The sequence below is a fragment of the Asterias amurensis genome, chromosome 3 (assembly GCF_032118995.1).
Source record: "Asterias amurensis chromosome 3, ASM3211899v1".
NCBI classification, from domain to species: Eukaryota; Metazoa; Echinodermata; class Asteroidea; order Forcipulatida; family Asteriidae; genus Asterias; species Asterias amurensis.
Window position 1 is genome coordinate 17,518,086 of NC_092650.1, and position 15,871 is coordinate 17,533,956.

General features: G+C 38.7%; 1 protein-coding gene and 4 non-coding genes across 5 annotated transcripts in view; 4 read left to right on the top strand and 1 right to left on the bottom strand.

Moving 5' to 3' along the window:
• The window catches only part of LOC139934352 (protein APCDD1-like), a 79,393-nt gene extending 77,687 nt beyond the window's left edge, over positions 1–1,706 (bottom strand). Inside the window, exon 1 of the mRNA XM_071928545.1 lies at positions 433–1,706. Coding sequence (XP_071784646.1) covers positions 433–535 — 103 coding nt within the window. The 5' untranslated portion in view covers positions 536–1,706. The remainder of the gene's footprint in view (positions 1–432) is intronic.
• Positions 1,707–12,080: 10,374 nt separating this feature from the next.
• LOC139935492 (small nucleolar RNA SNORD31) lies at positions 12,081–12,151 on the top strand. The gene has a single exon (XR_011785829.1). It is a non-coding gene; the product is annotated as a small nucleolar RNA SNORD31 (small nucleolar RNA).
• Positions 12,152–12,612: 461 nt separating this feature from the next.
• On the top strand, positions 12,613–12,684 carry LOC139935489 (small nucleolar RNA SNORD31). Its single transcript, XR_011785826.1, has one exon. It is a non-coding gene; the product is annotated as a small nucleolar RNA SNORD31 (small nucleolar RNA).
• A 468-nt stretch (positions 12,685–13,152) lies between these two features.
• On the top strand, positions 13,153–13,223 carry LOC139935491 (small nucleolar RNA SNORD31). The gene has a single exon (XR_011785828.1). It is a non-coding gene; the product is annotated as a small nucleolar RNA SNORD31 (small nucleolar RNA).
• Positions 13,224–13,741: 518 nt separating this feature from the next.
• LOC139935490 (small nucleolar RNA SNORD31) lies at positions 13,742–13,812 on the top strand. The gene has a single exon (XR_011785827.1). It is a non-coding gene; the product is annotated as a small nucleolar RNA SNORD31 (small nucleolar RNA).
• The last annotated feature ends 2,059 nt before the right edge of the window (positions 13,813–15,871 follow it).

Genomic DNA, 15,871 nt, shown 5'->3' on the forward strand with positions numbered 1-15,871 from the left:
TCCAACCATAAGCCTACAGGTAGAGAAAATAACTGCAAGCAAACACGTCGCGTTAATTGCCACTCTAAAATGTGTTTTACGACAAAAGAAATCACACTGGATTGTAGCGAGTGACCTGTAGTTTTATTTTTGTATTTTTGTAGAGAGGAATATATAAAGAGCTTGGGTATTTTTCTCGTCATCGAAGTTAAGTTGTCAAACTGAATTTTCCACCGATATGTTTCGTACAATGTCGCTTTATCTGCTGAGCATAGAGTACAGTCCTGTGACTAAAAGCTTTTTCAACCGTAAACCTATACATACATGGCCACTTACTGAGCAGTGTTACAAGCAACCAAAACAAACCAAAAATGTTATAATGCATCCCTGAGTATTTGCGAGCTTCAGGGTTTGGCCGTGGAACCAGCGGGGGAAGAGTGGGTATATACTCACCAAGGATGAGGACTAGGGCGATAAGGACTCCTCCAAGACGCCTTGAGTCCCCCGTGCCTCCTAAAAAATGCTCCCGGCACTCCATGCAGAGTTTCTTCATCATGTTCGTTGCCTCTTCTTATTTCGTCTTCCAACTTAATTTTCCGCCGGTTCTCGTCTCCCGGGCTCTCGCTTGTCGCCTCCAGCCGGTATTGTCCCGTACAAGGCGCCGGCTATTGTCACCGATTGTCCCGCGGAGCTTTTGTGTGAGTAATCCCCACAAAACCAGATAGATAACGCTATCCGGTCATTTCTAACCGTTGACTGCTTCTCAGAGCTGCTTAAAATGCAGAAGTATTCCAAATTGCAGGAGGGGAAATAAACCAACACAAAAAACACACACACGTCATAAAATTTATTGCCCGAGATGTTACGACTAAACGCTGATTGCTTGCGAAACACTCACGGGGTACTGCGCTGCCAAATCACCGGCAGTAAACTTGCTCTGCGACCCACCAATAAAACAAAATAAAAACCGTGATAAGTTCTTGCTCATCAAACATACAAAGATCCACACGGTACTGTCAGCTGGACACCGCGTCCACACATCTGTAAAGTTACTCCACGTTATAAGTGTGCGTCTGGTGTAACCGATACTCCTTTATTGATAGCCGGGCATACTCTACTTCTGTCAGCAATCAGTGCTTACAAATCACGGAGGAGGGATCACAGCTTAGCAACGAGGGGTCCAATGGTGGCAACAGAGTGCTTTCTTAAGAGCAGAGATAAGATAACAAACTTCATAGAATGCAATGCTCGGTTGTCGGATTTTTAGCAGCAGCGAGTGCCGCAATTTGCTCCGGTGGTGGTGGTGGTGCTGATAAGTTGCATCTGGGAAAAATAATGCAGAATCACAACGATTCACTTTTCTCCAAGAGATGAACTTATTTTGTACAATCGGCTATTGTTATCCACTGGTGTAGTATCATTTCCCCTTAAAAAAAAGCTGTAAATATCAGAATATCCTTCAAGATCCAACACCACGAAATATTAATCGACGTCCTCTTAAGCAAATCCCACTACAGTCGAGAGCAGCGCAGCACACAGCGTCCTCTACCACCACATCGCCTTGATATATCCAATATTGTAAAAAATGTAGTCCCATATCAACATTGATTGGGATTATTATTTTTTTCCCTCAGCGGCCGGCCTCTCAAAACCCATAGCCACATACAGCCCCGGCTTCAAATCAAGGGTCGAGTTAAGCTATGCTTGAATTGGTGCCACAACGTGGACGGACATGCGTAGGGTTTCGTTACGTCTCTCTATCAATGGTTCCGCGAGGGGGTGGTTCTACGCATGCACGAGAAGTTCAGTCGGTGACTTGATCACTGCGGTGTGTTTGAATGGGAACTGCCCGTGCGAACTGGGGATCTATCTAGCCCCTCGCGACAGAATGATTTACATTGTCCCAAATCGCCGTCTTAAAGCTAGTGGGCACTATTGGAAATGGTTAAAGACCAGTCTTCTCACTTGTTGTATCTCATCATATACATAAAATAACAAACCTGTGAAGATTTGAGCTCAATCGGTCTTCAGAGTTGCGAGATAATAATAAAAGAAAAACACCCTTGTCACACGAAGTTGTGTGCTTTCAGATGCTTGATTTCGAGACCTCAAATTCTAAATCTGAGGTCTCGAAACCAAAATTCGTGGAAGATTAATTATTTCTCAAAAACTACGTTACTTCAGAGGGAGCCGTTTCTCACAATGATTTATACTATCAACAGCTCCCCATTAATCGTTACCAAATAAGGTTTTATGCTAATAATTATTTTGAGTAATTACCAATAGTGTCCACTGCCTTTAAGACCTGGGCACAATTTCATAGTAGACATGCCTAAGTATAAAAAGTAGCTAAGCATAACAAAGCCATGCTTTACCAGAATAAAGGTAGGCCCCTACCAGCCAGCGCAACTTACATGCTGGTACCCTGATCCTGCTCAAGCTTAGAGAAAGGACATAGTTATATTAGGCATTTTACTGCAGCTCGTTGAAAATTTGACCCAGCACAACCTGTATTATACATTTTGTTATAATATAATAGTTAGCCCATGGAGGTAGAAATTAATTTCACTTTCATGTAAACCATCCAGTTTGCCTTTTGATTTTCCCGTCATACTCATATACCCAACATATCGGGCCAACCGGCACTGCTAGGCCTATTCTGTGCAGTGCAACAATCAACTTTTGATTTGGTGGTCATCATTCAATAGAATTTTCAAGAACAAAAAAGTGTAGCAACATGTTTAAACATTGCTCTACGGTTGAGATGGTGCTCATTTATTATGTGGTAATCAACGTGGGCATGGTTTATGGGGTCTAGGCTGGGCCTATACAATTTCTTTAACTTCCTCAAGTATTTCAGACGTAAACCTATTATTATGTATTAGTGGTATGAAACCAATGATGCCTCACAAGTTAATTAGTTTACCCTCACTAACTGGGAAACGTGTTCACTCTGCTGCCCGCAGATGGGTATTGAAACATGTGAGTGTGTGCTAATTACGTGCACTATCCTTGTACGAAAATAAATTGTGGTAAAAGTAGTGGACACTATTGGTAATGTATTACTCAAAATAACTATCAGCATAAAACCTCACTTGGTAACGAGTAATGGGGAGAGGTTGACAGTATAAAACATTGTGAGAAACGGCTCCCTCTGAAGTGACGTAGTTTTTGAGAAAGAAGTACATTTCCACGAATTTGATTTCGAGACCTCAAGTTAAGAATTTGAGGTCTCGAAATCAAACATCTGAGAGCACACAACTTCGTGTGACAAGTTTTTTTTTCTTTTATCTCGCAACTCCGACGACCAATCAAGCTCAATTTTTCACAGGTTTGTTATTTGATGCATATGTTGAGATACACCAAGTGAGAAGACTGGTCTTTGACAATACAATAGTGTCAAGTTTCTTTAAATTGCTCAGAGACACATTCTGACGAGTGGGACTCGAACCCACACTCTGTTTATCATGATGATCAGAAACACCAGGGGTTTGAGTCCGGTGCTCATCTCGGCCAAGACGCATTGCGAATCTTCGGTTACTTCCACAGACACTGAAACTACTTTTACAAAATAACAATGAAGGAATATAAGTAGATTCGAAATAACCATCCCGCAGGCCCAACTTCAGTTTTGAATTGACAAGGATTCAAGCAAAGGTTCTATTAGGTTCTTAGTTCGAGAAGAACAACTTCTTTATTGTAACAATATTATCAGGCATGTAATAAAATAATTAACGAGGTATTAAGTTATCCACCGACCATAAAAGTCCTCGAACAAAATCAGAATAATGTTTACATTTCTACCACACAATGCAAATAGTTAGCACTGATTTTCAAAATCAGTGGTCCATAAAAAGAAAATGCAATAAGACAAAGAGGGCGCTGTTGAACTTTGCGATAGAATAAAAAACGGGATGCACAAACGGTATGGTCGGGTACCAGTTTAGGAATTAGTCGCATTTAAAATGCTATAAATTTAGATGGTGCCCAACAATACACACAAATACGCCTCCAAATGCTGCCCTCATCGTTCTAGCTAACCATTCGGCCAGTTGCACGTGGTTCTTCGGCGAGGTAAGACGTCCTTAAAAAGTAACGGGGCCAGAGAGTGATTATGATGCATCTTTTTCTGCCTTCAGTTTTGGATTTTGAATTATTTTGTGCTTATTCTCACTTGTGTACTTCTGCCTAAAGCTTTGTATTGTATAATTTGTTTACTGGTATGGTTTTATGGGTTTTATTTGGATTTTGGGACCATCAGTCAGTCACCTTGTCCTTGCATTTTTTCAATGTTGGATTGGAAATTGGAGTGACGCAAATTCCTTTTTTCACTTGCCAACGAACGACGAATACGCGCTGGCTTGGCTGACCTTGATTTTTTCACGATTACGAATAAGATCGGTAATTAATTGATTTTTTAGCTTTTTTATTAAATATCCCAACCTTGGCCACATCTGGCCCACTTTTTCTTTAGCTTAGGCCTAAGTAAATGGTTGGGCATTATTTATATTTATTTTATTTATAGTTTTGTACTTTTTTGAACATGTTGATTGTTGTTGGCAGGGTCCTCCTGTTCAAAGAAATGGAAGTGCAAGGCCAGATTTTCGTCATGAGTTCAACCCTCCGCCATGTTCGTGGCCTGAAATTCCAGGCCTTGCTTTTTACTTGTAACCCTACAAAATTGGAAGAAGGTTTCCCTATTTTTATCAACAAATTGGTTGCGATCATATTGGCATGATTGGGACATAAAATAGCGCAGTTTTTGAGTAAAAACACCTGCATGCTCATCATGGTCATTGCTCCTGTGAGTGTGAGGCTGTGTTCACAAATGGCTCAACTTGGCTCTACTAGATAAGTTGCGATTCTGGAAGTTGTAACCCTCCTCCCGACGGCCGCCAGGCCGAAACGGAGGGTTACGAGATTCTCACGAGCGGCAAACGACAATTTGGTCCAACAAGTATAATTTCGACAGCTAGTCGCCAGATTTGCCCCATTTTTACCACTTACAAAAATCATGACGCAAATTTTAAGGGCACGAACTTGATCCTCAACGTCTAACGAACACTCAAAACACCATTGGGAAAATACTTTTGAAGAAAAGGTACTAAAACTTAACAGATCCCATCGCTTTGAAAATTAAATATGCTTTTTTTTGGCACCCTTTGTGAAGAGGTGAACCAACGCAGTGCGTTGGCGCCATATTATGAGTGAACGGCGGGCATTGTTAATGGACAGCTCACTGCCACTGCCTTGTAACACCCCTTTCACAGAATGGTTTAGTCCAACTTGGTGGTTGCAAAGCGATGCGACAGGTTCAAAATATAAACCTGGGAATTTGCTCCGGGATCTGACAAGTTTGCAAAATATCAATTTGCTCAAGGTTATTTATATTCTAATTTAAAATTACAGCCTTTGGGATTGCCCTCTCAAAATACAGCATCGTTGTCCCACGAGGGGGTTAACAACTACCGTGTCTACAGCTAAGCATAGACCCCTTTAATGTGACGTCACTCGCTGGGGTCAAAGGAGACAAATGATTGGACGATTGCTGTTCTTTGTGCATGAAGACTTGCGCGTCGGTGAAGCGTTTCGCGTTATGCAAGGGGTCTTTTACCAAATGTATACAGTCTGTCTGGAGTCTGACTGAGAATGCAGCTTGCACACTTTGTCGGACTCCAGTCCTGACTCCCTTTGTATGAAGCTCACTTAACGAGCTGTAGCTGCCACATTAGATCAAGTGCATTTTACCAAGTTTTACAACAGTTAAAGGAACACGTTGCCTTGGATCGGACGAGTTGGTCAAAACAAAAGCGTTTGTAACCGTTTTTTATATAATGCATATGGTTGGAAAGATGTTTTAAAAGTAGAATACAATGATCTACACAAGTTTGCCTCGAAATTGCGTGGTTTTCCTTCTACTGTGCGAACTAACACGTTCGGCCATTTATGGGAGTCAAAATTTTGACCCCCATAAATGGCCGACGTGTTAGTCGACGAGGTAAAGGGAAAACCACGCAATTTTGAGGCATGTTTGTGTGGATCATTGTATTCTACTTTTACAAGATCTTTCCAGCCATATGCATTTTATAAAAAACGGTTGCAAACGCTTTCCGAAGACCAACTCGACCGATCCAAGGCAACGTGTTCCTTTAAAGGGACAGTTACAAAAAAAAACATAAGTTGAAAGCCAATTCTTCCCAGACTTCAGCTGAGTCTGGGAGAAGTCATGGTCTTGAAAGCCCTAGTGGGCTATCTGGAGCATTCTTCTATGGTTTTCTCTTCATGAATATATATATAGAAACGCAACTTGTGCGGGCCCGCTATACTAGCTTTTGCATTTTAAGAATCCTGCTGAAACTTGAGTCTGATAAATGTCCGTCCTTTTTGTCTCCTAGATCATTTCATGACGAATAGTTTGAACATTCAAGAGTGATGACTCCGTGCAGAATAGCAGCTGGTTTGAAAACTGCTGGAGGTTTCAAAATGATCAGCACAAATATCTGCCAGCCTGTCTATAAATCAAATGTAAGAATGTTATTTTAAGATGATTTCAATGATGCATTTTGAGAGTTTACTTTTATTATGTATTCCAAGGAAATATCTGCCAGCCTGTCTACAAATCAAATGTTAAAATTTTATTTTAAGATGATTTCAATTATGCTTTTCTGATATGTTTTCCGAGGACCGAGCTTGTCCAACAATTTAGCGCAGCAAAAATTGTTGACTGCGCTTATTTTGTGCACACTGAATGCCAATAACAAGTAGCATATAGTAATTTTTGAGTATTAACTGACGCAGTTTTTGTAGCATTCTGCTCTGCTATACAGGGGTAATCATTCACTATATCAGTTTTGTTTCACCTTTCAGAGATATGGATAAGCAGATATTTTTCATAAACCAACGGCAGTGTTGGTTTATGAAAATTATGCCCTTTGTTAACCTCGCCTTGTTGAATTATGTTTACTTTAAATGCAAAACACTCGGATTTCGGAGAAAAAAAAACATTTGCCTTGCAGGAAGGTTTAACAACAAATATATCAACTTGTGACACTAATACATATCAAAGTTCAAGCAATTAATATCAATCTTGTTTGTTTCATTTTTTGATAGGTTGTTTTTGACAGTAGCGGAAAATGTCGTCGGAAGCAGCTGTTCTTTGATGTTTGCAAACGACCAACCGATAAATAATCAACATCAGAAATGACAACTCAAAGTAAGAACTTCTTTCATTTAAGAGTCTTTTTGCATGAAAATGATTCTTGAAAAATAAAGCAAAATAGTTAATGTGGAGTTGACCTGTCCCAGATTAATTAAAAGTGGCACTCTGACTTTGTTGAGACAGAATCTTGGATTGACTCTAAGATCTTGGTAGGCAACAAAACCACAGGCTTTTATTTTCTTCCGGAGTTTGTGAAGAATGCAACCTTTTCTGCTTGTTTCCGGCTCATAAGATGTGGTGTTTCAGTGACGATACAAAAGCTCGCCGCTTTGAGCTTTTTGGAGCGCTGAAGACAGTTCTGTTTTTCGAAACGCCTCCGAGTTTCACCACGATCTTTCAAATAAGAATGAAGTGCCGACGAAAAGGGGTTCAAATCATGGGTCAAAAGGTTGATCTGTTCTAAAATGCAAATTTTGTTTTCCTGTCTTCCATAATAAATAGGTAAATTTCTTGAAGACAAGGTTGGAAATAGTCATCCATGAAAGTTCCTCCTTAAATGGTAAGAGCCTTTTTTTTTTTTTTTTCTTGATTATTTGCTAAATGTGTTTTAAACGGGAGAAAAAAATACCACAAACTATTTGGAAAAAAAAATACCACAAACTATTTGGAAAAAAATTCACTCACTTCTTGCTAGTACTCTGAGACAAAAAATGCGTAGATAAGATGTGGTGTGGCAGTGATGATACAAAAGCTCGCCGCTTTGAGCTTTTTGGAGCGTTGAAGACATTTCTGTTTTTCGAAACACCTCTGAGTTTCACCACAATCTTTCAAATAAGAATAAGGTCGACCAGTCAAATGGTTGATCTAGTCTTTAAACAGAAGTTGGGGGGGGGGGTTCTTGTATTCCATGATGAACAAGTATATGTACTCAAAGATAAAAACATGTTTTCTTGTATTGTATGATGAATTGGTTAACTTCCTCGAAGATTAAACAAAATGTTTTCCATAATGATTAGGTAAATTTCGTCAAAGATAAAAACATGTTTTCTTGTATTCCAGGATGAACGGGTGAATTTCTTCAAAGGGAGATGATGAGATTGATGTGAAAACTTGGTGGCGCTTCCTAACATGGTAAGCCTTCGTTTTGTGTAATATTCAATATTATATGCAAAATGCTACAGTATTTGAGTAATATTGACCTGTGGTGTAACTAACAATAGGGTTTTAATCTATATTAAAAAAAAAAGAAATAACTATGAAATCTGTGTGTTTCTCAGGCGGGTGAGCCAAAAACTTGAAGTATTGTTTGTTGGTCTGTGATGAATTAAAATAGACAAGCATATATCTGACAACTTGCTGCGGATGTATATTTTATTCTGAGACCAATGAAAACAATCCAAGGTTTTCCCTTACAACTCTTTGAAATACTCTTCCACTGAACCTTCAGACTTGCTAGACTCGAGCTTCAAAACTGACCAGAAAAACCACTTGTTCAATCTGAACTTAAAGTATCGCTGAGCTGCCAACTTTTAATGAATCTTCAAAGAGCTCCCTGAAAGTTAACTAATCTTTCCATTTTCTGATGAACAAATTTGAAAATCTCTTTGGTTCTGGAATATTTTTTCTCCAGTTATGACTAAGTGTGCCACAGTACCTTGTGAAACGGATCTAGTGTTTCATTAACTTCCAAACCTGTCTTTAAAGTGTTTCCCTTTTAATTCCTTAAACACCACATTGTTGGATAAATGAGAAACTGTTGTCTAATATTCCAGTATGTTGTATTTTTTAATTGACAGGTACAACAGTTTTGTGCCGTCTGTTTCAGTAACATGTCAAAGCCTTATCAGACACTCCAGGTAAGTTTTTAGTAAGTTTTGAACTGTTTTCATTTGATTATCTATTGCAATTGATTCCAAAATGAAAAGCTAAAACGGGCTTTACTTCTGCTTGTCAGAATATCATTGTCATGGATTTGAAATGGATTCTGAAGAAGACTGGCGAATGATGATCATCGTCCTTCGACTAACTGGATGTCTGATAATTGGCTCTGATGACCTGACGCCTTTCTGAACCTGATTTGTTTGTGGTGTGTTTTTCTTTGTCCGAGCACCATGTTGGTGGATATGTGTGCTATTTTAAACTCGAATGTTATTTTCAGTAAGTTACTGAAATCTCAGACATTTTAAACCACACTTTATATTTTCCATGTTTAGGATTTGTTCTCGAAACTCCAGAGGGCCTCTGTCATCAATAATGAAGGTAATTACATTCCATCTTGCTTAGTAAATCCAGGCATGATATTTTTGTACTTGAAGCATTTACAATCAAACTGGTTGCAGTCGCATTTCACAATCAAAACACTGATTTTATCCAAAAATGAAGGCAAATTATAATAGGACATGAGAATTAGTGAACCAGTACCAATGATGAACCTATTTCAAGACAAGCATATGTCTGATTTAAGACTGAAGACTTTCAAATGTGTTCTGAGGTACGGTACATCCCATCTTCCTTAGTACTTGGGGAGTGGGATTTCATTTAAAGGGTGTATGTAACTTTTGTAGGAAAGTAAATTTCATTTTCCCTTAAATTTGTACCTTTTGGGTGGGTGGGTGGGTGGGAGGTGATTGTACATGTCCAATCATGTTACACACACCCTTGATTGGTCTGCGAGTTTTGCAGTTAATGAAAAGAGCACAAAATTGTTGAGTAAAATAATCTATGTGTAAAATTTTCAGCTGTCAAGTAAACTGGAGTTGCAGAAGGAACAAGACTAAGATGGATCAAAGGTAAATAAGAAAAACTTGTATTAACTAAGTGTCCATGGTGTGTTTTAAACACGAATGTCTTAAATATTCCCTCAGCTCTCCTACTTCAATCAATATCAAGCTTTATTGAATAGTTCCCCCGTAAAAAAAGTTGTCATGTTTGGGAACTTTTGAGTTGCATAGTGGAGCAGTGATGAGCTATCTAGTCTCGTTCGTATGATCTACATGATTATACAAATTAACTACTTCTGAGCTCCAACTACTATGTTCTTCCTACATCAGTCCGATTTCAAGTTTTGGTTCCCCAAATTGTTAATCAATTGTCTGAAAAGTCTTTTAAAGCCATGTTGGTCAGCCCGGCCTTGTACTCAGTAAATTAATATAGTAACAAGTTAAAAACTTGTTCTTCAAGGCCAAGTAGCATGGCTCCATCGAACATCCTGCAAAAATCATTGATAATAATTGTACAAGTAAGCCCGTCGGGGCGGAGTGGTCACACACTCCAGAATCTAGTGATAAGCAGAGTGTGGGTTCTAGTCCTGGTGTTGATGTATGTGTCCTTGCCCAAGACACTCGACCATTATTGCCTCGTCCTTTTGACGGGACATGAATAGCTTTTGATTGATCCTGCAAGTTGTGTAAAATGGACGTAGACAAACAGAATAACAAAAACAAAATCTGCAGCAGAACTGTGAAGTTGATTTTAGCAGTAACTTTTTTCATCTCCTAACAATGTTTATTCATTTCAGGGAGTCCTGTGCATCAATAATCGCCTTAAATCATCAAGTCTCGCTTAGCTTTCCTTTGGAAGGAAGTTTCATTGCCAAAGATCTCCACTTTAAGGTAACAATCTCTCAGAACGGATTACTTTAACAGAACATGGATGATAGTCCAGTTTTTCAAATAGTTTGGCCCTTGGGAAAAATGTAAAAAAATGTGATTGAAAAGCCTGAAAAGTGAAAAATTGCAAAGGTCTTGGGTTTGAGTCCCACCCGAGTAATATGCCTGTGACTTTTTTTTACACCGAACTAGTGTAAGTACTGAGTATACAGTGCTAACACACATCCGTGTATATGGGTTTTCATAATGAATAATCCTGATAAGTCCGTGGTATTCCTGTAAGGTCTGTTGAAGCCTACACCATGTTGCTCAGACCTTGTACTTTTTAAGGGCCAAAAATGAGGCATCAGGTCTGGAATTCTCGGCCTTGGTGCCCTTACACCAAATTCCCATAGGCTTAAAAGATTTTCCAATGGCCTTGCCCTCTCAAAGATGAAATTCCAGGCCTGAGGCATGTGAAAAGAAGTCATTTTCTGGGTATAGACCTTTCGCTGAGACCAAACGAAGAAAATATACACCACCGCCCACAACTTTCGGTCAGTGGTAGGTCTTCTTTTACTGTGATGGTGTTTTTTTTTTGTTTTTTTTTGGGGGGGGGTGCTCGCATTAATTGTTGGAGCTTAAGAACAGCCCGCAAATGATGATCATTTCATAGACCTGTTCTTAAAATCAATGATGATTTATTTTCCTGATGTGGTGACTGGTTCTAAGCTCCTGAAAACAACTGTCGGTATTATTCGGGAGATGGGGTTAATCGGAAGAAAACAAAAGAAGCATTCTAAAACAAAGCCCATTAATTCCTTTCTCAGATAACATCTTTGCTGGCTGAACTCGGCTTTGGTTTCTTCCACGTGGTAAGTATTTAGCTCTGGCTTTGTATTTCTTTTATGTTTTCATGTAAGCCCTTTTCATACTGCAGAACAATGCACTGGAAATAAACGCAAGACAATTTCTGCAAATTTTATCTACCCCGTTTCACTGGTCTTGGCCTTGGTGCCCCTTCAAAAATTTCCATAGACTTAAAGATGTAAGTGCCCTTTTCAAAATGAAAATGGCCTTGCCCTCTCAAAGATGAAACTACAGGCCTGGGTTAGTGATTCCAGGGGAACAGCAATTCCACAGAAGTTTTCTTTTTCCTGGGTTTGCAAGCAATTCAAAGTGAAAATGTAAACTACATATTCCCAGGGTTTTTATGGTGTAATTTCTCTAGTTTGAAAAGGGCTTTACTCTGGGAATGCAGGGACTTCCTGTGTTGTACTCCAGGGTGATGGGGAGCAAGTATGGTTGGTAGAAGATTGCCAAGAGCAAAATGTTCTCCACCCACTGTACTGCTGGTAGACAATGATGAGTTATTATACCGCCCCAGTCTGATTTCTGTGACTGATTGGTTAACTTGCTGAGTTGCCCTCGCCCACCCCTCCCCCGAAAACACAAATAAATAAATTAACACAAGTGAAATAGGTTGACTTAAGGTTAAAACAATCTGGTTGTAAGGAGATCGCCAAGACTGGCAGCTAGAAAATATTGTACGAGGACAGCAAAAGAAAAGAAAATTTTGAGCATTATTTTGCGAGTTAAGAATGAGTTCTTCATAAGCAGATGACCTCCTTACAGAAGTCTGAATTATGAAAGTCAACCAAATCTTTGGGAAAGGGAAGATATGAAAAAAATTATTTAAAATCAGTCCCTTATTTATTCTTGTTCCTCTCCACAGATTTCATCATTTGGTTGCTGCTGAACCGTCTTTGTTTTCCTTTACGCAGTAAGTATTGAGCTCTGTTGAAGCTCGTTGTATTCCTGGGTGAAGGGAAGCAACTATGGTTGGTTCACATTTGCTATGAGCAAATATTTTCCATCGTACTGCTGGTTGACAATGATGAGTTAATATACCGCCCCAGTCTGATTGCTGTGACTGATTGGTTAACTTGCTGAGTTGCCTTCACCCTTATCCCACCGCTCCCCAAAAATACACAAATAAATAAATTAACACAAGTGAAATGGGTTGACTTTAACTTATTACAGTCTGGTTCTATGGTATGGAGATCGCTAAGCCTGGCTAAAAGGAACAAGCCTAAACGAGGACGGCAAAACAAAAGAAACTCTTGAGCATGGAATTTTTGACTTCAGAATTGACTCTTTTTTTAGGCACCCACCTAGCAGTGGTCTTTATTACAAGAGTCAACTGCATCTCGGGAAAGCGACGATTAAAAAAAAAATGTACCAGTCATCAACTTGTTCATGTTCGTCTCCACAGATTTCATCATTTGGTTGCTGCTGAACCGTATTTGTTTTCCTTCACGCAGTAAGTATTGAGCTCTCTTAAAACTCATTATATTCCTTGGTGATGGGAAGCAACTATGGTTGGTTTACATTTGCTATGAGCAAATATTCTCCATCCTACTGCTGGTAGACAATGATGAGTTAATATACCGCCCCAGTCTGATTGCTGTGACTGATTGGTTAACTTGCTGAGTTGCCTAAACCCTCATCCAAACTTGATAGAGCTGTACAACGAAATTATGTTAACGTAAAAATGTTGCCAGCTAAATTACCATTTCACACGTAGAATCTGTGACTGGTATCCATAATCCTGCTTATTGCTGCTTAGCAGAAAGTTTCAAAGCAATGTTTTTTTAGCTTTATGACACTGGGCCCTGCTAGTTGACCCTTGTGAATATAGAAATCTGTTACAGTAAGTTAAAAATGAAAGAGCCGAGTAAGTTGAATTTGTAGTAGATATCTTTAGAAATGGAGGACAAATTAACGCAGCATTGAGTAACAACTTTCTCTTTTGTCCTCACCACAGGTATCGTCTTTACGAAGCTGCGGATTGCGGAACTCTAAAAGCGTTTTCTTCTGGTAAGCATTTTCCTCTGGCTGCATTTCCATTGACATGTTGAACATGCTGACTTTCTCTGTTAAACTCCTGTGTGAAGAGAAGCAACTATGGTTGGTTCACATTTGCTATGAGCAAATATTTTCCACTGTACTGCTGGTAGACAATGATGAGTTAATATACCGCCCCAGTCTGATTTCTGTGACTGATTGGTTAACTTGCTGAGTTGCCTAAACCCGAAGTCCTAGAAGTAAAATGTCTATAAAACTTAACTAAAGAAAGCTAACGTACCTATTTGAGTGCAGAGTACCGCCTCATTGGTACTTGTAAACTGAATAGTATAAGTTTGTTTTGTCCTTTGTTCATGCATTTGACATCACTAGTAAAAAGTTTTAACTCTCTCTCTCTACAGGTTGACGCACAATTGGAGAAAGTTCATGCTGAAAGAAACATTTGGTGGATTCAACTTGTAACCTGTGAAAATTTCATTTCAAAAGGTGGTTGCGTTTGTGATTTATCATCGAAAATCCTAATTGAATGTGCCCTGCAGGAAGGAAGATTTAAAATTGGAAAACACAATCTAAGAGGCATTACTGTCCAGTTAGTCTTTTGGTGTTCAAATTTCAGGGAATGAAAACTTTTTAAAGCAAGATGAGTCTCAAAATCTTTGTACTATCCTATGGAAAACTGCTTCACTTCGAAGTTCTTAGAATCAAGTTTTTGTTGACATGTTTTAAAGGCACTGGACATAATTGGTAATAACTCAAAACATGTTAAAGCATAAAAACTTGGTAACAAGCAATGGGGAGCTGTTGATAGTATAAAACATTGAGAAACTGTTCCCTCTGAAGTAACATATCCTGGTGTCATGGGTTTTCAGTAGAATAACATGAAAAATTTTCGCAATCAAAAACTAAATGATTTCTTTTTAAACAAACGACAAGAAACTTTATTCTCAGCTTGATTAAGCCTGACGAAAATACAGACCTTGAGTAAACTACAGAGCTTCTGTCACCAGTGGAGCTGCACAGTCTCACGGTAAATGGGAATCAAAGTTTGGGTTTGAAAACATGAGGGTCGATAACATATGACCCTCTTATAGTTTTTGAGGAAAAAAATTATTTCTCGGTTACGTATTTGTTTTTGAGACCTCGGAACTTGAATTTGTGGTCTTGAAATCAAGCATCTAAAAGCACACTTGTACAACACATGCGGTTTTTTTCTTTTGTAATTTTCTCACAACTTTGAACTCAAATTTTCACAGTTAGTTTTTGGTATGCACATTATATGTTGTGATACACCAAGTGAGAAAACTGGTCTATGACAATTGCCAGAGTGTCCAGTCTCTTTAAGAGTTGGTTCACCAAACACGTACATCGACTTCAATGGTATCACAAAATTCAAAACCCATTAGAGGATGCTTGGTGTAATCGCCATAGCAGTAGAGAAATGCTGGGCATAATTATTGGCAATTTGTTAATTATAATTGGTTTATTTATTTAAAAAAGTTGATGTTTGGTTGTGCTTTCGAATGATGGACTTTGGTTTTTGTGGAGTTAAAAACTTGATTCATACAGATTTAATTTAATCCTTTCATTGGGATTGTTTCTATCAGGTAGTCACAAATGTGGCTTGCAAAATGCTTCAAAAGGGTAGAATTTAGGCACTGACAATTTTGATAAGTTCATTTCAATTATAAATTTTACCCCACAATGATATAATTTTAAAAAAAATTTCCTCTCAATTTTATTATTTTGCTAAAATTAGACAGACGACAAGTAGTTGTTTTAAAAATAAATCTAACCAATTTTATTTCACTTGTTTCTCAAATATCTTCTTTTTTTTTGTCTGATCTTATCCTTTCCTCTCCTGTACTTGGTTTAACTACATGTATTGGTCAATAATAATAACTGATAAAGAATCGCATGTACATGTATTTGAGTTGAAATTCTTTTTAGTGGCTTTTGGCAATTTTAGTAAGCTATTTAATCTCCAGGTGATCTATCCTTTTTGATCGAAGGAGACCGAAACTTAGTTCATAAAGCCACTGTATGCACAAAAAAGTATTGCCTGTTGTGACTGGCACAGAAAACTTTTGTTACCAGCCAAAAACCCTACTATTGCCGTGACTGGAACCCTACTCATGTCTTGCTTAGCAGAAATTAGCAGAACTTTCTGATGAATAGCTTCATAAAGCCACTGTATACACATAAACTTGCTAAGCACAGAAAAGTACCAGTCTTGCTCAAAGGAAGCTGGTTTCATATGTTGTTACTCGTGCCACGCCTG